This window comes from Chelonia mydas, chromosome 4 (genome assembly GCF_015237465.2).
Source record: "Chelonia mydas isolate rCheMyd1 chromosome 4, rCheMyd1.pri.v2, whole genome shotgun sequence".
Taxonomy (NCBI): domain Eukaryota; kingdom Metazoa; phylum Chordata; order Testudines; family Cheloniidae; genus Chelonia; species Chelonia mydas.
The window spans coordinates 31,745,407-31,771,509 of record NC_057852.1 but is presented as its reverse complement, the minus strand read 5'-3'; the positions used below and the strand labels follow the sequence as shown (position 1 = coordinate 31,771,509).

Genomic DNA, 26,103 nt, shown 5'->3' with positions numbered 1-26,103 from the left:
AGTAACTCTTCCAAACCCACTTACAATTATCAGGTCTAAAGAGAGGAAAAAGCAAGGATACTGGAATGTGTATGATAAAGATATTGATTTTTGCAGCACATTAAGGTAGCATGAAGTTATTTAATTGTAGGCACATCTATGTTTATCAGTGACTCCCTCCTTTTTTATGTTTACACAATTTGGGCAAGAAATGATAGGTAACAACATAAGTCTTTTCACATCATAGCCATGCTTCCTCCAGTGCTTCCTAATGCAGATGTGGGCAACTGCCTGTGCAGAAATTTTGTTGCTATTATTTCTGTAGCACTGTGCAGCCCTGTATATGTTACAGTCCCATTATCTCTAAAGGGGTTATTTTACTTCTTTATGGTATATAAAGAAAGTCTGGATTTTTTTTAAATTCTTCCTTTCTGCTTGCTTTTTACCTTAGAAATATGAGAACTGTCAAGTCTAGTCTTCACTGCTTTCACTGTCAGAGTCATTGAAAGACTCAGAGATGTGCGTCATGAGTTTTCTCAGCTTCCAATTATAGGAGAGGGAACGCTGAATCTTTAACAAAGGCACCTTTTTTCCAAAGTGATTCTCAAGTTTTTAGAATTCAAGAAGTGTTAACAAAAACAAATAGTAAATAGGAAGTTCTAACAGACTGAATAAAAATAATTTCCCCTCTCAGTCGATTTCACTGTATGGTTATCTCTGATATCATAATCCTATTAATCCTCCAGTCTGCCATGGAGCCTTCTAGGAAAAACAGAAGTAAATCTGAATTTCTAGTGTAAAAAAAAAAAGGGAAGTGGGGGTGGGGGATGGGGAGGGAGAAGTGTCTCCTCAAAAAGAAAGAAAACAGAAAAAAGGCACAAGGCTGCAGGTAACCTTTCAAAGGGCAAATGTTCTTGTATAAGCAATCATAGTAAAGTATACAGGGTAAAATGTTCAAAAGCAACTCATTCATTTAGGAGGTTAAGTCCCACTGAGTTTCATTGAGACACAACGTCCTAAGCACCCAAGATACTTTTGAAAATGGGGCTTGAGTGCAAAGAATTCAAACACTTCTTTATAGTTTTATTGCCCTAATTAAATTATTGTGATAACATTTTCAAAGGCACCTAAGTCACTTAGGAGCCTAAGTCTCAGTGAAAGTCAATGGGACTTAGCCTCCTAAATGGCTTAAGTGCTTCTGAATTTTTTTTCCAATAAACCAATAATTATTTAATTAGGGCAATGGAACAATAAAGTAGTGTTTTAATTCTTTGCATTCAACACACTGCAGCAGATTTATTTTAAAAAATGTGTAGTCATTTTGACAGTCAAAGGTTTTTATGTTTTACTTCTTTATGGTATATAAAGAAAGTCTGTAGGGGAAAACTCATTGCCCATACTAATCAGCATATAAGTCTTGTTTGGTGGTCTTGGTGTACTAGGGCCTGAATGATGCTGAATAAAATGCACAGAAAATGCCCTCTGTAGCTATCCCGCACCTACAATATCTTCTACAAACCCATCTGTTGAGCATTGACCTCCATATTCATTTTGGTGAGAACTGCTGACCAGTACCTCTGTGCTACAGGTCAGAGATTTGTAGAAAAGGCTAGATCCAAAAGAAAAGATGGAGGACACATTGAGAGGTTTTCCTTTCAATCTAGGGTCATAGTATCTTTTCTTCTTTGATGTGACACATGGGAAATTACATGATAAATACCATAAAACAAGTGACATTATGAAGTCCTCAATGCAAATTTGCAAATGGCTGACTAAGTACCTGAGGCTCTCCCCCCGTCAGAATTTTCAGATGGCTAGTAACCCTCTTGGATTTCTTGCTAATGGAGTGAATATTCAGTTTGGAAAACTTCTCTTTAAGAGATTCTTCTTCATCATTCTTCTTATACTTCAACACTGCAGAGAGAGAATTTCACAACACTAATAATCTAAATTCATTGGGCTCTAACACAGCTCTGCACTCTTATATAAGACCATTTGAGACAAGAGACTTTGATGTCCTTTGTTGTAATCTTGTGTGAAACTGCTGGAAAGAGGTAGTAAAGTTAAGGCTTAAATACAGCAGGTCTTTAAAAATATCTTTATTATTTATTAATTATTATTAGTGCTAGCAGTAGCATCACTGACGTTAGTATAATGTATTATATGCAATACTGTACTATATTCATTTTCACATTTTTGAAGTTTACATCCCTAGTGATCCAACCTGGATGTTTGTTTTTAAGTTTGAGACTACAATGCAGTCTATACACCAGTTATGTATCTCAAAACCCAGCATGTTTTGTAGCCCAGATAAAGCCAGAAAACAATATCACAATTGGTAACATAATTGGAGCTGAAACCATCTCCCATAATCACCAGCCAAAATCTACAATGTGTGAATACAATTAATAGGAGAAAGGAATATACCATCTCTGTTCCCTACCTAAATCTTTCCTTCTTTTAAGTTCATTGATGTTCACATTAATATCTTTCACAGCAGCAAAGGCATCTTGCAGTGCCTTGTGGTCAGGGTGGGAAGCAGGAGTTGAATTCAAAAGCTCGCACAGTAACAATGGGTATTTCATCACACGCTGTATTGGTTTGATCATCAGGGATCCCATGTCCATTAAATTCGGTTTTCCTCTATTATTTACACAAACAAACAGAACTGTCATGTAAAATGGCAACCCTTAGAAGAAAAAATGCTTAGTCCTATCTAGTCAGTGAAGTTATTACCTTTTTAAACCTACAGTTGAGTTTTTAATTACCGAAGATGTCAAAACTGGGGCCTAGTTTTACATTCAGTGACACAGGTGCAATTCTCATTTAAATTGAAAGATTAGGAGACACATTCAGTGGGGAGTCTGGGTTGGGGTAAATTGAAAACCTTTTCTGGCTCCCTCATTGTGAAAGTTATACCAGCTTACACTTTCTTAGACTCACATCTACTCACTAACATATAATTTCTACCTAACCTCTGAATTTGGCCCACTGAGGCTAAAGGAGTCTGTATGGTACGCTTTACACACCAAGGAGCGGGAGAGAGGGGTGCAGTAGGAAAAATAACTAACATTTAAGTATTAAAGTAGGCATATTACACCTCATTTTGGCACCTCAATGTGAAAGTGACATCAGTTCAAAGTTCCTTATTTACACCCACTATTGTGTACCTTACACCACTGAGCTTGCCTCTGTAACCATAGTCCTTTGTTATGCTTTCTGCTGCAGTAGTGATAAGGTCGATTCTAGTAGCTGTGGTTGCTGATTGGTGGATTACAGCTAGTGATGGGCGAATTTGAAAAGGATTCAGAATTTGGTCTGGATTCTCCAGTTTGGATGTTTACCCCAGGCTTATCCAAGCCATCTGGATCTCTTGACCCCATTCCTATCATGCTGTGATTCCCTCCTTTCCCACACAAGCCATCCCACCAAGTGGCAAACATTCTAAAGCCCTGCTCCCACCTCTTTCTGCGGTTCTTTTATGGAAAGATATTGGGGTAATTTGCTTCCTCTGCAGCACATCGGTAAAAAGGGCCTGTTTGCCTCTTCACTCATGAGAGTGTTTCCAAGGGGAAAGAGAAGGAAAGAAATTTCTGGACACACTGGGAAACTACGACAACCCAATGTTGGTAGCAATCATGTATAAACTGCTGGGACCTTCTTGTAGGTCTGCACTTTAAAGGAGGGAGGGAGCTATTGATAATAGTCTGAAGAAGACAGGATTCCTGGCTGTAATGCAGCTTTTTATGACAGAAACACAGAGCAGTGCTTCCATTACATCCTAAAGAAAGAATTTCTGGAAGGAAAAAAGTTCTATGAGATTAACTATGTGAGATTTAATGAGAGGTGAGCCAGAATGTTTGAGCATGGGAAGGGACTGGGTTAATGGAAAATAAAGGGAACGTAGAGGGAATACCCACTGAATATTGCCAACTGCCAACTTTTGTTGTGGTCAGCCACAAACACAGCTGAAGGAAGGAAGGAAGGAAGGAAGGAAGAAAGAAAGAAAGAAAGAAAGAAAGAAAGAAAGAAAGAAAGAAAGAAAGAGAAAGAAAAAGAAAGAAAGAAAGAAAGAAAACAAACTTTGGCTTCCACTTATAAAAATATACTGGAGCACTATTGACTAATTAAGTAATGATTTGGATGCTTTGGAAAAGAGGCATCTGCATATTTAAGCCATCTCTCACACGCAGGCACTCAGTATAAAAAGTCCCTCATGAAAAAAGGCGTTTTAACAGTAAATGCTTTTTAAAGCCTCTTGATGTCCCCAAACCTTTTCATCATTTCTCTTTTCTCTTCCTCCTCCCCATCTATTCTGCATCAAATATAAAGCTGTTTTCCCTTCTTTTAGCTTCTGGCAGCAGGAATAAAAATAATCTTAAATTGTTATTGTTTTCCCTGAAAAGCTCCATGAATGCAAATCTTTTAAAAGCTGCCTCATGAATGGAAATCTTCAAGTGTCTTCTCTCCATACAGTTGCACTTTGGACAGCCGCCCAAGTGATAAACAGCCCTCTGTTCACATATCTGCATGACACAGTCTAGCAATATGGTTTGAAAGATAGTAGGTTTGTTATGAGATGATGACTCCCTGCGGCACAAAATGCCACAAAGTTCAACTCATCTAATTCTACTCAGTAAGATTATTTTATGATAACTACTCTCCCTCGATTAGTCCTGTTTCTAATACACCCCTTTAGAATACACTGCAGCCAATGAGAACACTGCATTGCCACACAATTTAAACAGATGTGTAATGACTTGTGACATCTTCTGTGCAGAAAATTAAGCTGATAATTCATTTGTAATGCCACTACAGCCACCCAGTCTTATCATGAATTTAGCAAGTAGTTTAGTGCCATGAGTAGCTGCAGTAATCTCATTGCAAATCATCGCTGTTGTTTTGCAGTCATGTAAACACAGCTGGTTTAAATGCATCAGGTTCCACTGCACAACCCTCCGCATTGCATGCAACAAAATAAAGTCACGGATGGGGTGGGGGCATGGATACGTACGTCTAAATAGTTGTGGTGTCAATCTATGAAAAATATACTATTCAATTTTAAGTCTGGCATGCTCTCTTTATGAAATATATAATTCTTTTGTGGAACACACTGGCAGAAAATGTGTTAAGGTGGAGTTGGGGTCACATTAAGTTTGACAGTTTTTATTGTTGTGTGTGTTTGTCAGAACTTGTAATGTTACTTAAACATTATTTTTTTGTGTGCAAATTCACTGTTTCACAAAATCTACAAGGCAAATAAATCACTATGGCCCATATTCTGCTGTGACTTACACCCATGCAACACTAGTGAACTCAATGAGGTTGTACAGGTATAAGTGAGGGCAGAATTCGGTTATATTTGATTGTTCAGCTGGAGTAACCCATCCAACTGATGGCGAAGTGGAGAATGCTTTAATACTGAAGACTATGTTTTTCCCTGTTATACTACAGTGAAAAGCAATCTGTAGCCTCACTGTTCCAGTGACCTCAGAGATGCTTGGGGTAAACACCAGTGTACTTTCTAAATCAGGATAAACCAGCTGTGTAGAGCAGGAATGGAAGAAGAAGCAATGGATCCCATTGAGACAATCCTTCTTTTTATAGGCTCCCAGACTTTAAAGCCAGAAGGGATCATCTAGTCTGATCTCCTGCACATTGCAGGCCACAGAACCTCCTTCAAATTGCTACAAGGTAAGGGCTCAGTGGGTAACCACAGTCCTGAGGAAGGGATGGCATGACACTGTAACACCCCAGGAGAAGGTATTTGCAGTGCTCCCTGCACATACTACAATATTCCTTAGCATTCCTAAGCACCTGGACTATGATTATGTCTGGTCCTTACGTAGGAGAATGGCTCCTTGCACCTGTCACAAGTACAACCACACAAGCACCAGGCACAGTTTGGCAACTCAGAGGTAACTGCTTATGAATCCTTGATCAATTTAAACTCAGTGAGAAACTCACAATTTAGTGTTTCTACGGGACATTCTTTGAGGGATATAAGTGCATGTTAATTTATGATAGTGCAGTGCAAGTCAGTGTGGCCAGTTCACACTATAAACACACACACTCACACTTTCAACTATTTGCTTTTTTTATTTCATAACTGTAGCCTTAACTTAGAATTTCCTGGCTTTCAAGTGTTCCTTCCCCACCCCGATAAGGTCTTTAAAACAGCAATTTTAGCAGAGCAATATAACTTTACCTCTTCTCTATCAGAATTAGTATTTTTGCCTAGGATTGTAAATTTTGTTTTCAGTTCAAGCACTTTCTTCTCCCACTCCTCTCCCAAGATATCTTCAGAATTGTCCCATTTTGATGGCCCTGGGCTTGTGGGTCTTCCAAAACTACAGTCTAGGAATGTACCCTTCTTTATTGCCTTATTTAAGGCAGGAGAGACAGTCATTAGCTCAGAAAGAATTTTTATTCTGAGAAGAGTCTAGAGGGGTTTTGAATCCAGAGCTCAAATCTCTATCACCTGGGTCATTGCTGTGCTAGTGTAGGATTTCAAAGGACAGCACTGTTGTTGGTTTATTTGAGAAGCATGCTTTAGAATCACAGAAATACATCTGTTCTGAAGGGAGGCGATAAAATAAAGGGCTCTGGAAGGATTGGGAACCAGATTAAGTAGCTTCATAAACCAGTTTTGAAAAATACTGCAAAGCAGGTGCAGTAGTAATTAGAAAACCAGATAGATTAGGAAAAATTAAAAGTCAAAGACTTTTTCACCAATGTCTAGGAGAAATCTAATTTCTGTTGCTGCACAGGATTACCTGGTACTAAAATGATGCTCTTGATCTGAACATTTCCATACATGCAATTTTAAACATTTTTAACATCTGGAGATAATTTAGATTCTTTTTTCTAAAAAACAACAAAAAAGTTGGCATGATACTTACTCTTCCTCGTATATCTTTCTGCAAAAGGAGAAAAACAAAACAAGTATTAGCTTCCTCCTAAGAAAAAATATATACAGACTATGGGCGAAATTCACTAATGTGTTCAGTGACACAAAGCAACTGTAATTGGCCAGTTGAGCTTGGTACTTCACAAAGCAGCCAGTGGATACCAGTGAATCTGGCCCCCCATCTTCTTGAAAATACAGCCCTTAATGGGTAAGGACTTTAATAAACCAGGATTTGGTGATAAAACTCAACCATCTCATAGATAGTTTATATAAGGGAGTTGCTGTACTGTGCTAGCAGTAATTAATGCTTAAATCATAGCTACAAAATCACTAATCAATAAAAGAAAGAGTGTAAATTCTTGGGCTCTATATATGTCCACTCTATTCTTTTTAAATAGAAATAAAATTTTAAAGAATGAAAGACGGACGGTGTATTTCAGTCTTTTTGAATATAAGTTCCCTTGTATTTTTATTAGGATTCCCCTTTTTTTTTTTTCAATTAAAGATTTACTTCCTGAAAGACTCTTTTTGTAGATTAACTTTCAAAAGCAGTCAACAGATGTGTATATACTATGAATTTATACATCAAAAATATGCAGGGATATGTGCTAATGTTTTGGAAACAAACACACATAGATACATTAACATGGGATATTTTATTAAAGGTATGATTTAACATACAGAAGAAGTTTGGCCATTGGACAGGATGGTATGTTTAGTGAAACAACACATTAAAATCAGAAATTCAGCATCTCTTCATACCTGACTTCTCTGTTGCCCAGTGCTGAGCAATATTCCCTCCCAACATCATCACCCACTGCGGTCTGGCTGTCCACCACAAAGCCCCCTCAACTACAGCTGCCTAACTGAGCATCAGGAAGCTGATATAGTAGTGCTGCAATGTTCCTGCAGTGATAGCTTTGGGAGAGCTCTCTTTGGTAACCAAGATGCTTCTGACTAAAAGTAAAGCAGGTGATCACCAGCAACATTTAATGTATACAAAATTAATTTCATAGTCTAAGCTAATGCACAATATCACTACTGGATTATAAGATTCTACAGAATTTACTAATGCTGATGTCTCCAAGGCATGACCTACAATTTGGATGGAATTTCTGGCATGTTGGAACTCCTCTGCAATCAGCATGCGGTGTAAGAGACTGGACAAGGGTAATTAAATACAGTGTGCCTGCACAGGTGTGCAGAGTACAAACCTCACAACAGTCCTAATATGGAAGCCTTTTAATACTGTACGATACAGCTCAGCTGAGAAGCAGCAGCTCCGCCCTTTAATCATTTGGATCCAGTTTCAATATTTTTTTTAAATTTAGCAATTCTTTGCTCAAACAAAAATGTCTTTGTTTTTAAGAAGTGAAATTTTGCAAGAATAACAGTTGTGGGCACCTGAATGTGTTATGCTGCATGGAGGAAAGGAGTCTAAGCCTTATTTAGTAGGAACTCTAGTTAATTCCCCCTTTTGAGCCATACTCTCTACAGGATAGTTACAGATTCAGATGAATACAGCTATACATTTTGATTGTGTACTTTCAACTCTTTTTTTACTAACATTTCTGACACTTGCTGAAGTGGATATAAATGTTCTGCTTGCTACCTTTAGTCACTGTAAACAAAACCAAGGAAGAGAAAAAGCAAAACCCACAATGCAATACACATAGTGATTTTTTTTCTATTAGTTCCTGAAAAAAGATTAAGGGTTAACCAGGAAAGAACAGAGTGGGGGAAAAAGGCATCATAGTGATATAGTTTAGGGCCACTTCCAGCTATGAAAAGCTTAGCAAAGCTCTGAATTGGGGAATCCAGTAACTAGATGCATTATGGTGGTTTCCTCCCACAGAAGCATCCTGCAATGGCCAGGATCAGAGATAGGCCATTGGACTAGATGGCACAATAGAGACGGAAAGTGAATTTGGGGGTTGGGATCGAGGTGCTCTACATCAAGAGATGACACAGATTCACATGGCTAGGTTTAGGATTAAGTCACATTATCCTGTTCCATGCCAACTCTGAATAGAACTTCTCTAAAGAACTGGAAATTGAAGCTGTGGAACTGAGCAAATTCACTTGCCATTCAGACAGTCACAGCATGTCTTAACTGTGAATTCTAACACCCACAACACAAAGTAGCTAATAGTGCAGTCACTTCTAATCCCTGTAGCCTGAGTAAGCTGTAGGGAGACAGAAGCACGAGTATGTTGTCCGAGAAAGCAAATAGCTACAATCACGTGACATTTTAATTCCAGTGACGTTATTCTGTGCACACACATTTGACAGAATTACAGCAGATGGGGGAGTGTGTGACAGGTCTTTGGGGGACTTGGGCAAGGTTCTCTCAATACCGTTTATGATACTGCATTTCTCTGCCAGTATGGGCACTGATGCTAAGGGAAGAGAAACCTTCCTTGTGTTATTTTTGGCCATCCTAGAGAGAAAAAAATCTAATCATGGCCCCTGGCTTGTCATCTTTTCATGAAAGCAGCATAAGCCAGAGCTCCCAGCAAGCCTTATAAAACTCTGGATTTACAGGGGACCTTTCATCTACATCCATTTAAAATGTTCCCTGCTAGGCAGCTGACTATGGACGGAAATCATCATTTGAAAAGATCTTACTTTAAGGACTGTACACAGTGTTTTAAATGCTGTTTCAGTTCTTCATCCTTTTCATAGGATTCAAGCATGGCGTGCGCATCGTCGTGGTGGTAGCAGTAGATTTTATATGTGTCTTCTAGTGGGCCTTTAATCTGCAAGAACACTTCCCCTGTTAAAGAGAAAAACAAAGCATGTCAAGCCAGACAGCAGCATCTCAGAAGGCGTTTTCCACAACATTAGTCATGAGCTAAAAAGGCTGGTTTCCACTTTACTCTCCTTAGAAGCTACCTTGTGTGTGTATGTGCATTATTTATCATATGCCTTTCTCAGTTGCTCATCTTTGTCATAGCTGGGCACCATTATAACAGTTTGAAAGAACAAAAATTCCCTCAGGGAAAGGTATGAAATGCTCTCTTCCTCCCCCGCTTCCCCCACTCCCCCCAACGTGCCCAATCCCCATCAGTTTACAAGTAAACCAGACTGGGTGGTTTTGCTCTTAAAGGAAGAATGGTGGTGTGTGTGGGCGTCAGGGGGAAGGAACGTAAGCATGCTAATTTTCTTTTTGATGCCTTTTCAGCTGCATATAAACCTAAATGGGTCATAACAGGAATAATGACTCCAGCCTCCCGTTAGTCTATTTGTTTTTCTCTTTTGATTTGTTCTGCAGAATACTGAAGTAACAACAGTTGAGGCCCAGGATAGAGTTTTTCTTCACATCACTGAGAACCAAAGAAATACTGTGGACTGGAGTCATTATTATATACCATTTAGGTTTACATGCAACCAAAATGGAAAAGGATAAAGGAACATGCTTACATACCCTTCCCCGCACACTCCACACCCTACACTATTATACCCTTAAGAATTATATTTGGGATTTTCAAATGTGCTTCCGTCTCCTATTGAATATAAATTGGATTTGTGTGCCTCACTCCCTCAGCCTGCACCCCCACCATAAACCTCCTCGCTTGGTTTCCTTGTTAGAAAGAGACAGTAAGCTGAGTACATCTGTTTTCCTGAGCGGCTTTATTGTTTGTAATTCTAACCCAAAGTAATGGTGCCAGGATCAACAGCAAGATGTACCTTATAATGCACATAATAAATAATAATTATAATGTGAACTACTGTATTGGGCATTTATAGAAAAATTACACCTGTGTGGCAACCAGTCAGATTCTTCTCCTTTTATAAACAAGAAGGTTCCATTGGAGTTACAGTAATAATGACTAAAGTTAAAAGAGGAATGATACATTAAGTGGGATCCATCGCCCCATTCACAGGTCAAGCACAGTGCTGTCAAGTGCAGTGTATGTGTTGCCTTTCAGCCTGACCACTGCATTCCGTCTCATAATTCATTGTATGAACCACTCTGTCTTGAAGTGAAAGTGATTCCGTTTCCACAGTAACAACAACTCTGTTTTCTTCCTCATAGCAGAGAAGGTTAACTGGACTGTCTAATATGTGTTGGTTTTAAGGTGTGAATAGGGAAAGAACAATGACTGAGATAAGACCACCAAAGTTCATTTCACTTAGTGTAGGACCATAAATCAGAAATCTACCAGAATCCTGTAGGCCAGTGGTTCCCAAACTTGTTCCGCCGCTTGTGCAGGGAAAGCCCCTGCCGAGCCAGGCCTGTTTGTTTACCTGCCGCGTCCGCAGGTTCGGCTGATCGCGGCTCCCACTGGTTGTGGTTCGCTGCTCCAGGCCAATAGGGGCTGCTGGAACAGGGGGCCAGTACATCCCTCGGCCCACGCCGCTTCCAGCAGCTTCCATTGGTCTGGAGCAGCGAACCGCAGCCAGTGGGAGCCGCGATTGGCCGAACCTCCGGACGCGGCAGGTAAACAAACCGGCCCGGCCCGGCAGGGGCTTTCCCTGCGCAAGCGGCAGAATGAGTTTGGGAACCACTGCTGTAGGCAAAGGTACTTATATCATCTCTGTTCTGTATCCTCTGTGATAAATGCTAATACCAACAGCTAGCAACATTCATTGCAGACTGACTTTCCTATTAACCCTGTATAAACCATTATTATCCAGCAGTGCAAGGAAAACCATATAAACATTCACTGGGTCCTGTTCCCTTAGTTCTGATTTGGGCTGGTCTATACTATGGGGGGGATCGATCTAAGTTTCGTAACTTCAGCTATGTTATTCACGTGCTGAACACTCGCAGACAAGCCTTGAGATGCTGACTATTCAATTTCCACTGACTTCAATAGGAGCTGCGAGTGTTCAGCACAACCTTTAGTGTATTAGCCTCTGATATGAGCAACAGTTTTGTTGTCTGCACCACAAATGCCAAATACAGGCTCACAGTTCATCTCAGCAAATTCCCAAATACGACCAAAAGTGTTACTCACTTCCACAAAATAAATGAGCTCCACAAAATCTGTGCATTAGTACAGTGTGCCACTATGCCAGATTAATTAATTGGAGTTTATGTTGTTGCTAAACAAGAGATTATGTACTGATTTGACTCAAATGATAGATGTATTTCCTAAGTCTAAAGTTCTTCTCTGTCTCAGACCATATGAACTGAAGCAACCAACACAGACATAGGTAAATTATTATGGCAGCTTCCAGTATACTCTATATCAGAGTTGGGCAAACTATGGCCCACGGGCCACAACCAGCTCGCGGGACCCTCCTGCCCGGCCCCTGAGCTCCTGGCCCAGGAGGTTAGTCCCTGGCCCCTCTCCTGCAGCCTCAGCTCACTGCGCTGCTGGTACAATGCTCTGGGTGGCAGGGCTGCAGAGCCGCAGCTGCCTGTCCTGGCAGTCTGGGCGATGTGGCTGTAGCGTCGCCAGCCACCGGTGCTCCAGGCAGCGTGGTAAGGGGGCAGGGAGCAAGGGGCGTTGGATAGAGGGCAGCGAAGTTCGGGGATGTGGTCAGGGGGCGGGGCTGTGGATAGGGTCCAGGGCGGTCAGAGGGCGGGGAACAGGGGGTTGAATGGGGGCAGGGGTCGGGGGGGAAGTCGGGGGGGGGGGTTGGATGGGGCAGCAGGGGGCAGTCAGGGGCAGGGGTTCCAGGGGCAGTCAGGGGACAGGGAGTGAGGGTAGGGGGGTGGATGGGGCACGAGTCCAGGGAGAGCTGTCAGGGAACAGGGGGAGTTGGATGGGGCAGGAGTCCTGGAAGGCGGGGGGGCTGTCAAGGGGTGAGAAACAGGGGTGTTGGATAAGGGGCGGGGGCCAGGCCTCGCCTGGCTGTTTGGGAAGGCTCAGCCTCCCCTATCCAGCCCTCCCTACAATTTCGGAAACCCGATGAGGCCTTCAGGCCAAAAAGTTTGCCCGCCCCTGCTCTATATAGTCCAAACTATTGGGTTGTCTTTGGGGACTGGTATTACTTCCGGTCTCAGTCTTCTGAGTAATCTGGGGACTCCAAAGCTGACTGCTCTCCTGTACTGCATTCTAGAGTGCTCTGGTAAATTGGTCTTGGAGATGAAACCCCAGAAAGGCTTGAATGAGGGAAACAACCTTTCCCCAGAGCTTTCAGGGGTGCTTCCTGTGTCTACAACAAAGGGAAGGGGGCAGAAGGGGTCAAATGGTAAATTGAAGCCTTGGTGAAATTTCTAAAACTTCATATTCCTATGTGAATGAGGAGAGAAAAAAAATATACAGGAGGAGGAGAGCTGGAAAATGTGTATTATCTCTGCTCAATATATTCAAAAGGGCGAATAATATTTTATGATGTGTGGAATGTGACAGAAAATAATATAAGGTCATTATGTAGATCAATGGTACCTCCCCACTTGGAATACTGTGTTTAGTTCTAGTCACCCAGTCTAAAAAAAGATACATGAAAAGAAGAGGGTCCAGAGACAGATACCAGTAATAATTAGAGGCATGAAGAGACTTAGGCATGGAGAGAGAATAAGGCCTTGTCTGCACCACAGGGGAAATTCGATCTAAGCTAGCAATTTGAGTTACGTGAACAGCGTTACTCAAATCAATATAGCTTAAATCTACTTACCGCGGGGTCCACACTACACGATGTCAACGGGAGACGCTTTCCCGTCGACTCCTCCTACTCTTCTCAATCCGTTGGAGTACAGGAGTAGAAGGGAGAGTGAACTGCGGTCGATTTAGCAGGCCTTCACTAGACCCGCTAAATTGACTGCTGATGGATTGAACGCCGCTCGTCAATCCCCCGATAAGTGTAGACAAGCCCTAAGAAGACTAGGGCATGGTTTACACTAGGAAATTTGGTAAATATAACTACTACACCCCTGAATGACACAGTTAAGCCGAGCTAACCCCCAGCGTAGATTGACGAGACAATTCTTCCTGAGGGAGGTGAAATACTTGCACTGACAGGAGAAGCCCTCCAGTTGGCATAGGTTGGTGTAGCTGCTCCGCTGCAGTGTTTTAAGTGTAGACAAGGACTAGGGCTGGTTAGTTTAGAGGAGATGAATAAGAGGGGACATGATGGAGGTACACAAAATAAGGAATATCATTAGAGAAGGTAAAGTGATGTGCTCCTATTTGCCTTTTCTCTTAATACAAGAACCAGGGGACATTAAAATGGAAACCAACTACATTATGGTCCTTTCTACAATAGAGAAATAGGCAACTTTGATGCAGTTTTACCAGGCCAAACCCCTAGTGAGCACACTGCACTGATATAAGGTAGAGTTTATGCTGGTACAATTTACTTGGGTAAGTGTGTCTATATTAGGGATTTACCCTGGTGTAACTAACTACATTGATGTTATTACACGAGTGAAAATTTCTCAAATATAGACAGGACCTATCTCATTTCTGACTGTCTGTGTCAGACTGGTGAATTAACACTGCAGCCCAACCTCACACTGACTGGTTAGATTCAAGAGAAAGATTGTACATTGGGAAAATGTCTACATTAAATATATATATTTTTAGCCCCTAGCCACTGGAGAATGGGTTAAAGAGTCAGAAATTATTTTTGGGATCCTCTATTGTTCCCTTTCCTCAAGACAATTGTTTTTTCAGGGGCTTATTTTTACACCCCGTACAATGAATATTAGAACCCCACAAACGAAGCTATCTTCACATGTTATCCCTTTGGGATGGCAAAGGCTCTCTAATGATATTACTACCCATTTTCAGAAACTAATGGCACAAGAAGGAATCACTCTTTCACCTTTTCTCAGCTCTATCCTGCCCACTCTAGTCATTGACACAATATGGTTTAGCCATCCATCTGAACCAGACCCACATATATTTTCATAACTAACTCTTATGTCCATACTGCTTCCATAGCTAAATTGAAATAGCTAAATATAACCTAATAAATTGATGACATTGTTTGTCTTTTCTCCCAGACACGGTAGGAACTCAAAACACTGACTCCCTTTGCTACATAGGAAACAACTGCCTGATACAGTGCAACATTTTTTATTAGGTGTGTGAATCACCATGACGCACAGTTATTGAAATACCATCAAACAGCACAGTCTCATCAAATTACATTGAGCTGGGTGCCTTGGCAAACAGGATACAGACTTACTAAGATCAGTACTTTGGCCAAGCATCATCTGCGTTAAAATCTGTGGCAAATTATAGTTCCTTTTCAATTCTCTTGCAAGAACACGGGGCTTCTCTATAGCATGTTGCCTCAGGCTTATGACTAATTTGGAAAAAAAAAAAAAAAAAACAAAAAACCCCAAACTACCCTTTGACTACTCTTTGTGCGTAATGGCTTGGTTGAGTTCTGAGTATGGGAGGTGAGCACATTTGCTAAGCTACGTGCACAGCTTTCATTAAAGTGGGTCTGCAACAGTTTTCTGAATTAAGCTTGGTATGAAGGGGTGTACCAGGCATTTGATGCCTCCCTGCTAGAGGCTCTCTCACCTTGACACCCCGTACCCAAAAGAGGTACCTTGTGGGAGAAAACAGCAGTCAGTTCAGATCTTCAGGAGCTGCCTAGAGAGACCACGCAGGATCAGCTGCTAGCAGAACCAATGAGAATTGGTCTTCCAGCAGCTAGAAGAGCCACGCCCAGAAGGTAATTTAAAAAGAGCTCGTGCTGCCTACTGGGGGCAATTCTGAGACAGGAGAAGAAGGATCTCCTCTGTCTTAATCGAAAACCCAACGAATGCCAAATTTGATCTTCTCTGGTTTTGTTGGAGAATCTTCTGGCTGACTCAGAGCCTACATAATGTATTATCATATACCTTGGGCAATGGTGTTGCATATTTAACAAAAACTTATTTCCCCCAAAATGTTTATTAGTCATTGAAATTAAGTAGCTGTTGACAAAATACAAAGATGGTTAAATAGTCTGGCTAAGAATTCTTTCCCATCTCTGCTGCTCAGGTTTCATTCTCTTGACTCTTGGAAAGCACTAACAGATTTTGGAAGCTGAAACTACAGAATAATAAATGTTACTTCTTTTTCTGTGTTTTAATACTAATCAAGCTTTTCTCTTCTGCTAACTCCTATTTTTTATAGGTTGGTCCACTACACCTGGAAGGAGATTTAAGCTTGAAAAACAAGCACTAATTGATTGTGAAGCCCAGCTGGGCAGGGGCAGGGGCAGGCTGAACTTGTATAAAGCCACCAGGATGAGAAGTAGAAGGGTGCTGCAGAGGAAATAGTTCGCAGTCACTCCCTGGGAGAAGGGAGGTGTGTTTGAGGCTACAGAGTTTGGCAAGTAGTCAAAGAGGGAAGTAGGAAAGAATCTAGGAAAACAGCAACAGGGTTTTGGAGCAAGCAAACAGGAGTTGCTAGACATAGAGTGGCTACCGGCCACTGGGGAAGTGGCATAGGACCTGGCCGTGGAGCAGAAGACTGTCTGAAACAGCATGTGAACAGCTGATACAGTGGGCCTTTGATACCCTGGAAGGGGAGGACTAGACAGTGACTTGGCTAGAGGGCTGAGTCATGAAGAGGGAGCTCCATGAGGAGGAGGAGAGCGAGGAGGAATGTGGCGTGAACAAGTATTGGCAGGGGCCATCAGACCTGACTGGTGCTAATCCTCAGATGTTGCCACAAAGAGGGGTCCAATACTGAGTAAGCCCTCACAGATTTGCGAGGAAGTGATGTAGAAAATAAATGGGACTTAAAAGTGAAATCTCTCTTCAAGTATAAGAAATTTTTTATAGAATTTTTATTATCCAAAATTGGATTTCTTATCCAATAAAACTGTTGCATATATATTTAGGGGTAAATTATGGCTGGCTGTGAAGGGAAGACAGCACAAGGAAACCCTCTGTCCCTCCCAGTGCACCTATGCAGGAGACAGCCATAATGTGGTGGGTTGTGCTTAGGAATGCAAGCAGTAGGAGTCTGCTACAGTGCTTTAGGAAGCACTTTTTGGCCAAGACGGGGTGAGGGGGTGGAATTGTCCTTCCTATGCACCAGTAAGCACTAGCAGGTTTTCACTGATGGGAGTGCTGCCTCCATGCTTTTAGAAGTGTAGCAACTGCCACAGCTGAGCACACATACCCTAGTGCCCTTGGAGATTTTGTGCCTTATGGAGGCAAAACACCTTCCTCTCCCAGTATGGGAGCACAGTAGGTGCTTCCCATACTCCAGGGTTCCAGCGGCTTGCATCGCCATAATTGGCCTGTAGCGTCTAATAACCTAAAGAGCGGATTTATCACATCCTTAAAACCACACAAGAACTCTTGAACGTGTGACTGTCATGATGCATGTAATCAGTCCATCTGATTAAAACAACTGCAAACTACAGGCATAAATGCACAGCTTGTCTTCTGCTTTACCTTCCCTTGTTGACCATGAGCCACACCCTGTTTGGAACTCTATTCCAGAAGTTCTCAAACTGTGGTCGGCAAGCTCCATTCAGGCGGTCTACGGATAGTTCCCTCTAAGGTGTGTGCCTGGGTGGCCGCACACAAGAGAATGAAGGGCCACTCACCTAATTAGTGGAGCCGCACAGGCGTGGTTTCACTAATTAGGTGCCTGGACCCTGGAGAAGATGCACATGTAAAGTGAGGTGGTGGCCTTTGGGGGAAAAGGAGGTAGGTGGGAGGGGGAAGTGGGGTGAGGTGGGGGAAATAGGAGGTAGGTGGGGAGGCAGTGGGGTGAGAAGAGGGGGTGGGGGGAATTTGGGACGTGCAGGGCTGTGGCGGCCAGAGAAAGAGGTGACTTTCACCAGCGCCAGGGCTGCGGCTGCTGAGGAGTGACGGCCCTCCTTCCCAGCCACAGCTTGGGGGCTGCCGCAGCAGGTGAGAGAGGGAGAGACCCTGCCCTCCCCTTCCCAGTCCCAGCTTGGGGATCGCCATGGTGGGGGAGAGAGGGCACATGCATCGCATCAGAAAGGTAAGACTACTGATATTAAAATGAGTTGTGTGCTTTTATTTGAAGAACAAAAAAATGTTAATTATTATTATGGTTTTTTATATACAGCTTTTATCCAAAGTGCTTTACAATAGTTAGCTAACTGTACAAACAACATTTGGAAAGATCATTAAATGGTCCACCAAGACCCTCAGCAATTTTCAAGTGGTCCACAAAAAAAAAAAGTTTGAGAACCACTGCTCTATTCACCATGCTCACATCTGAATAATTCTTGGCTGAATAATATATTGCAGGGAAACATCAGTACGACGATGTTTTGATATTTTTATTTTTCCAATCATTTGTTTAATTCTTTACTATCACAGTACTATATGAAAGTTTGCCTAATTATCTTAGTAGGAAATACCAAATGGGGGGAGTGGGCCCTGTGGTTAGTACCTGTGACATCGTAGTCAGGACTCCCTTTTACAGTTTTTACTCCCCCACTGAAATCAAGTAAGGATGGAGTAAGGGCTACAGGATCCAGCCTTTAATGTGAATGCAATACATCACTAGATAGGCTGTACATTTTTTATTTTTATGTATTATCATGGGGATTTAGTAAGGGCCTGCTCCCAATGGAAGTGGCACTAGATTAGAACAAAGGTGGTGAGGGTATGGGGTGGACGAATGTTCTTATATTATCCTTCATACCATTTTGTAGGATTCAAAAAAGACAATAAACATACCAATCACTTGCATGGGTGGTTCCACGTCTGCTGTGGCTTCTTCCAACAATGACAGCAGTTTGGCTGATATTTGATGGACTGTTTCAATGTTGCTAAACAAGCCAGCCACGTCAAACCTAACAATCTGATGGAAAACAAATATTGAGCAACAACTAATAGAAGCATAAGGAGGGACACTGAATAGTGCAGGCTTTTTCCTGCTTAGCCTCAAGTGTTCAAAACTCCAGGACATGCCACTTTTTGCAAAAGCCTATGTAAACATCCTTGCTGCAATTTCAAGGACACGTGCAGTGTTTTAATTAATACAACTGGGCTAAAGCAGTTAACAAGGGGCACTTTATCAAGTGTATTTAAACTTACTTTGAACAATTCCTAAAGGAATATGTGTGTCTTGGAGAGAGGTAAATATTATTAGCTAGCTAAAGGAAGAGCTGTAGCTGGCTAAAATGTTTACTTACTTCGTCACAAAGAAAAAAGACAGTAAAACTGAAAGTGACAATTATGAGAGAATCTGATCCCTTTATCGTGTTACCCATAGAGACTGCGTAAATTGAGCCCTGGTTGTTTGTTTACATAGGTGCCACATATCAGGCAAATAACCTTTCTGGACTAGAAGAGGCCATTTTATGTGAGGAGATAGGAGTAAAATCAAGGCAGTGTATTTTGGCTAAAATAAACAGATTTATGGTTATTACAGAGACAAAGTGGGTGAGGTAATACCTTTTATTGGACCAACTTCTGGCCTGAGAGCTCTTCCTAGCCTGAAAGCTTGTCTCTCTCACCAAGTTGGTCCAATAAAAAATTACCTCGCCCACCTTGTCTCTAATATCCTGGGACCAACACAGCTACAACAACACTGCATATGTAGATTTATGGTTAGTCATTAATATAATCTGTGGGCCAAACCCTCTGCTGATGCAAACTGGCACTACTTCATTGACTTCAATGAAGCTAAACCAATTTACATTAACAGGAAATCTTAATACATAGGGCAAAATTATCTCACTGCTTATTTTGAAAGAGGCAAAAAAAAAAAAAAAAAAAAAGATTTGAAAATATACTCTTCACACTGGCAACTTGCTTCCATGGACAGAAGGACAGTCATTAAGGTTATGGAACAATTAGAGTTACCCAGTATGTGGAAAGGCAGAAAACTAAATGCAGTATTGATTTTGGCAGATATGCTGGTCTTTCTGAACATGCCTATCCATTAGTAATAGAACTGTGTGTTTACATAGCAGCTTACAGAAGGAGTCCAGGAGAATCAAATTGCATGTTACCGTAACAGAATCAACATCATGTTTTAATTGCTTGTGTAGTTAATTTCTGATTATAGAGATTAACAACATTTTTGCTCCATTAGGAAATGTGAAAGATTCATCTCTAGCTCAATCTTCTAGACACAATTTTTTTTCCTGTTGAAGCAGTCTGCCCTCAAATAAATAAAAAACAAGCTTTCAAATGTGGTTATTCACCTCAAAAATAATCTTAAAAGCGTATGACATTCTTAAAGCCTTCTTTTAAAAAATTGAGATTATGTTAAATTAAAAATGTAGGGTTGTGATCTTGTTTTTATAAGATTTTGTCTTTTATCAGTGGATCTCTGATATCTTACCTAATGCAATGTGCACATGGTATTCAGAAATACATGGGCACATAATGACAAAGGCGCAAACTGGTATATGTGCCTAACTGATAAAAGTAGTAAACAATGGAAAAAATGTCTTCAGTATGAAGAGCAGCAAATGGATACATAAGGTGGTTCCAAATGCTAGGAGCTGCAGAGGAGAAAGCTCTCACATCAACATTAGCAAGACTGTAATTGGTGAGTGCAGCTAGAGAGGAGAGGAAGAGAGACAAGGAGCAATGTTGTCCTCTCAGTAACACCAGCAGGTGCCAGGGTTTCTATGGGCTTGTCTACATGGTGCCAGCAAAGCACATAAGAGCACTTTACAGATCACAGCCCTCTAATGTGTTGTGCTACAGGCCCTACGGGCGCAGATTAAAATGAACTAAATACCTTATAGAGCACACCAGCAGGGTCTACATCAGGCTGTTATTGAGCAACATGTTAGAGTGTTTCACAAATCACAACCCTCTAATGCACTTTGCCATGCCTAAAATAGATAGGATTCCAGGAGAGATGGAGTCAAGGCAGTTGAAAAATAGTTTGGCACAACTTAAGCAAGCAAATTGTTTCATATGGAACCATACATACACAGTGCAGATAACTGGCTAAAGACCCAGTGTGGATTCTGAGCTGTGCTAGTAGCATATAGCAGCTGCCTGGCCTGTAGACTGTGAGGTAGGAGGACAACTTAAATTTGTCCACCAGAACCTGTTGCACAACCAGCATGTGAGTGCTCCTGCCTGCAGGGAATGCTGGTACTCCAGCACACAGTTTGCCCAAAACTGCAAAGGTTTTTTGGGAAAAATGTGCTCTCTCTGAATAGCAGCCAAGCAGGTTTGAAGTTTCTGTGGAAGAGGAGAATGGGTATAAACTGAGCTGTAAGACCCGCAGGAAAGATGTAATCTGATCCATCCTGCTTACATGTAGCTTCACTATCTAAAATGCAAATACCTCAGGACTCACTGGGTTGCCTTGCCTAGCATTTTCCCACAACAGCTGTTCAAGCAACCAGGATGAGTTTATTTGAATAAAAGCTGTCTTCAAGGGTGAAATTCACCATGGTGTGAATAACATTCAAGCCCCTTACTGGGGAAGTTGGTGTAGTGGAGCTTCCATAATGATGGGACAAAGTCAGGGGAGGGGACGTGTAATCTGTGATTACACAGGAGGCTGCCCAAGCAGCATGGAGGAGCTGAGGCTGCTATTCTAGTTCACAGCCTGGAATAATGGCCATGGGGTGCAGGGTGAGGAGGTCTGTACTGCAGTCCTGTTTCTGCCCCATTTATTCCAGCTTTATGCAGGTGAAATGAACTTCACCCTGAAAGCCTTTAGCATTTAAAGTATTCCTGCTTGCCCTCCCTGCAGAAAGACCTACCCCCTCCAAAAAGTCAGGCCTAGAATTGTACCTTTTCTATTCACTTTTATATTCACTTTTTCACCATTCCTGCATATCCCTTGGCAGACATTTGTGTTTATTGTCGATTGCAGACAGAGCAGTGGTGAATTCAGATCTCTGTCAAATCAGCCTTTCCTCCAAAACACAAAACAAATAAACCCAACACTTTCTTACCTGCTTGTTTCTCAAGGGCTGAACCACTTCCCTGATGCACAGCTCCAGGTCACTGAGGTAGTCTTTCTCTGTCTGCACCAGTTCTGCAATGATTTTTACCCTCTTGGCCATCATTCGCCTGGTCAGCTGCTCTTCATTCTCCTGCAGTGAAGTGACGGGTGACAAGGACCCAGCTTGTGGGGCCATCTTTTCTGTTAAAATTTAGCACAGAAAACTTATGAGAACTGTAGTGTAAGAACCTTTATTCCCACTGTCATGCCTACTCCGGTTCGAGTCACTGATATATGTTTAGTCCATTCAGAGTCATGGAAGATGCTTGGTGTATCTCAAACAAGGACAAACCCTGCCTCGTTGGCCGAAGCAAAGAAGGCCAAACAAGCAGCAGACTCATGTGGTTTCATTGCCCTGGAATGGGGAGCTTCACTGTGGGAATCCCGTGCACCGAGCAGCATAGCTCCTTCCAGGGTTTGCTCTGTGTTAGTGCAGGGGGAGAATATGGGGTCAGAAACAATGCTAGTGTCCACTGAAGACTCCCCTAGCCACATGGGCAATGAGCGGAAAAGTATATTCAGCAGAGTAACTACATAGGAATTACTATACAGGATCAGGCCAGTGGTCCATTTAGCACAATTAACCTGTCTCTGAGTGCTCAGTAGCAATTGGTTTGGTGGAAGAAACCCTGCAACCGGTAGTTATGGGATCAGGCTGTGGTCATCTGGGGCAGGTTACTATCTTAAATTTAGGCTGGGACTTTTGAAAGAGCTGAAGGACTTAGATCCATATCTCCCATTTAAAATTATTAGGATTTGTGCATTTGACTCCTTTAGAAATAAAATCTTGGCCCTAGATTAACTCTTTGGGGCAGGAAAAATTTCACTTCCTATGTAAGGTGAAGATTGCGTTTAACTGAGCCTCGCTGGAATAACCTTTGCCCTGTTGAAAGAGATGAGTGTGTGGCTCAGGGATACAGGAAGTTGTGCTACAAATTCATCTGTCCATGATGATGATGAAGTCTGTAATTCTATCTGATTAGGTTCCGTTGGCCATTGCTGAGAAATTCTAGGAGAATGAGGTCAGCTGTTAGATCCAGTAACAAAGGATCCCAAGGGCAGGAGACACGGGGATGCAGCCACTCATGGCTAATTTTCCTTATAATAAACCCAAAATACCTATTTTATCCCAGACATTCGGAAATGTTCCTTTGATATTGATGAGTCACATATATGTGTTACAGGTAGAGAAGAAGGAAATTTGCATGTTTCACACGGCATGTAAGTCTGTAATGAGGTTCCTTCCTTTCATAGGTTCGTAAGGCATTCGGTTTGCCAATCTGGCAGATATACTATGTGTGAGCTGCGTAGACAGGTTGTGTATTTTATCTGTAGGCACAGATCTACCTCTTTTTCACCAGGAAAAAACACTTAATAGGAAGAGAGACTTTGGAGGGTGTTTAAGATACTGTTAGCCACAAGATGGTGTATAGAAACAGCAAAAAATGGACATACTATTACTGAGTGTCAGTGCAATACTCGTATAACAGTTTGAAAGCAGAGAGACTTACAGCTGAGTGGCAATGCACTGGCACCCTCTATTGAGACCCAGACTCTTATGCTATTTGTGTCAACATTTTGTATACACCCTATTAAACAAGCCAGTAACAAGATATATCTTTTATTTTTGCAAGGTGATAACCAATATTGAACCTTCTGTAGTTTATGAATGAACTGCTTAGCAGGAGAAGAGTCATAAACATCCAGCAATGCCTGCATAAGACAATGAAGGACTAGGTCTCTGATACTTGTGATAATGTTTATGAGAGAACCAACAAGCTTGCAAGATGGAATATTCTGAGTTGTTCATCATCATGGGTCATAAATTGTTATTGATCCAACATGTCATCATCATCTTCTATAATTATGCTGACTGTTGACCCTGGATATTCTGAAAGGGCAGTTGTGTTGCTAATCTTATCCTCATTATATGACACACTTGCTAGTAAGCCTGTGTGGCCATGGGTTTTTTTAATCAGAGCATTTCTTTGCCTCAATTTTGATATTTTCAAACACAAAGGATGAGCCTGAATAAAGGTGTAGCCCTATCCAGTTAGGGACTTTTCTGCTTAGATTTTTTTTTCTTCTCTTGGGCAATCATTATTTCCACCATTGAGCTTCTCAGCCTTGGTGTGAAAATAGAAGAGGGGTGATCAGGAGGGGTGAATGTTTTCTTCTTCAGGTTGAAACGTTGCCATCAAAATGGCAAACTAGGCAAAGGATGTTTATCCTCTCCAGGCCTAATTGATCCAGATTTTTAGGCCAAATTCAGCCCTGACGTGAGCAGGTGCAATTTTACTGACTTCAGTGGAGCAGCATCCACTTGTAATACCCATTCATCATGAATGCTGCAAAGCGGAATAAATGAACAGGCTGTTGCTATACCCAGCAATTGGCCCACACCGGTAAAGAGGAGAACAAAGGGATCATTTGTACCTTTTCATGGCCTCCTTCCAATTACTTCTCATTTCCCAGCTAAAAACATAGGGCCAGAGCTTTCCGTCTGCTTCCTCTATGCAATAGTGCTCTCATTTTTTAAATAGAAATCTTGATTTGTGACTATACTTAAAACTTCAGAGTGAACCACTGAAAATACTGCAGAATTGAATCCATTTAAGTTCTATGTGTAGTGATCTCTGTGCAAAAATCAACATTTCCACTGAGGTGGCATGTGAAAATAATTTATCTACCTTGTGAATAAGATAGTTTCTGAAAATGTGCATAAAGCACCGGACAACATGGAAAATCCCACTAGTATCACTCTGCCTGGCTATCAGGACTAATAGGACATTATTGGAAATGTGAATGTAAACAGACTTATTGAAGAGAAATATTCTAACCTTACACTATAACTTTTTTTTCTAATGAACAAAATAAAACTATTGCATTCCATTTTGGGCTTCAAGATGTAACCCTTGAGTTGTTCTTTTCATTTGTCATTCAAATTGCTTCATCAAATTCAATCCTTGTATTGTCAGTACTCACTTATTAGTCTTAATATATGGTACATAATATAGGTACCAGGAAATAACTATACTCAACCTCAACACTAAGAAATAGCTAGGAGAAATTTCAGTAAATCTTGTTTTCTTCGTATTTTTGTAATATAACTTTACATTTTTGCTAAATATATTTACTTTTTTACTTTGGATGTGCCTGTCTTTATACAATGCAAAAGGGAGCTACTGAATCAATGATTACAGCAGAACTTGTGGTTTTATGTTCAGCTGATTGCTTTTGAGCCCTTTGAGGATATTAATAGGATTCTATGGTCAGAAGGGAAAGAGGGAAAGGTTGAGGAATGCAGCTATAGCAAACACATACTTCAAATATAGGCAGACTTTCTTTTCTATCAGGCACCTGCATCAACAGTGGTATAAGTCTGGTGAGGGCTGGGGGAGGAGAAAGAAGAAGCATTGCTTAGGCGCAATGCCATTGTTGTACAATACAGTCCCTTTGTCCTTAGAGATGTTAGGTTATAAGAGCATAACATTCTCCAAGTAATGACACTGTCAAAGCAGCTACCTGTGTTTTACTTGTTCCTTTTGTGAATATACAGTCTAAAAACATCCCTCAAAGATAATCACAAAGAAGCAAATCCCTGCACTTACCTCCACGGGTACAGAGGGTCTCCTGGCAATAGGAGGGTCTGGGTAGGATTTGTGGAGCTATATGCCTTGTGTGCAATACACAGTAGATCCCTCCTCTGCAATAGCTCCCTCACAGAACAGCAACTTGCAGGAGGTGTTGGGGCCTGCTTCGGGAGAAGCCAGAACCGGAAGATCCACCATCCTCCAGTCCTTCTACTTCATAGAATGGGCAGCCCTGGGAGTAGGAGTCTTCCTAAGTTCCCAGATAAGGTACTCAAGTTGGACGCTAGATGTGCTCCAAGGGCCCTGTCCTTACTTCCTGTGTACATACCCAATATTCTCATTGGAGGAGAGTCGGACAATTGAGTTGTTGGTGTGTTACATGTCAGTGAGTATAATGTTGTAAAACAAAACTAGTGGTCCTACAGGATGAAATTGCCCCCTCTGCAGAAGGTCAGTACATAAGCCTTATGCTGACACTCTGCAGTCAGGGGCATTTCACCCAAGTAATGACAGAGAGAAGCTATGAAAATAACCAGTGCGTAAGAAGAAAAAAAAATACAGTATTTAGAACACAAGAAGAGGAATATTATAGTATATGTGAGTTTGCATGAGTTGCCAGGGCAATGAAATTTCTCAGAACCTCAGGACCAGAGATAGTTTGTAATTAGGTAATTCAACCCTCAGTCATTATTTGTTTTGCACCAGGTATAGAAAAAAATCCACATATTATATGAAATTCCTTTCTTCAGTTCCTTGACATTAGACTGTTAATTCTGTGTGTGCTGACAGGAGAGTAGAG

At 41.5% G+C, this 26,103-nt stretch overlaps 1 protein-coding gene and 1 long non-coding RNA gene across 2 annotated transcripts in view; one reads left to right on the top strand and one right to left on the bottom strand.

Moving 5' to 3' along the window:
- Window positions 1-26,103, bottom strand: part of ARHGEF38 (Rho guanine nucleotide exchange factor 38) — a 55,210-nt gene that overhangs the window by 19,232 nt on the left and 9,875 nt on the right. The window contains exons 2-7 of the mRNA XM_007054390.4: window positions 21,662-21,852; window positions 18,462-18,585; window positions 9,518-9,665; window positions 6,882-6,899; window positions 2,423-2,622; window positions 1,760-1,893 (exon numbers count right to left, since the gene is read on the bottom strand). Coding sequence (XP_007054452.1) covers window positions 1,760-1,893; window positions 2,423-2,622; window positions 6,882-6,899; window positions 9,518-9,665; window positions 18,462-18,585; window positions 21,662-21,852 — 815 coding nt within the window. The remainder of the gene's footprint in view (window positions 1-1,759; window positions 1,894-2,422; window positions 2,623-6,881; window positions 6,900-9,517; window positions 9,666-18,461; window positions 18,586-21,661; window positions 21,853-26,103) is intronic.
- LOC122465461 lies at window positions 21,823-24,623 on the top strand. The gene is made up of 2 exons (XR_006290349.1): window positions 21,823-22,932; window positions 23,346-24,623. It is a non-coding gene; the product is annotated as an uncharacterized LOC122465461 (long non-coding RNA).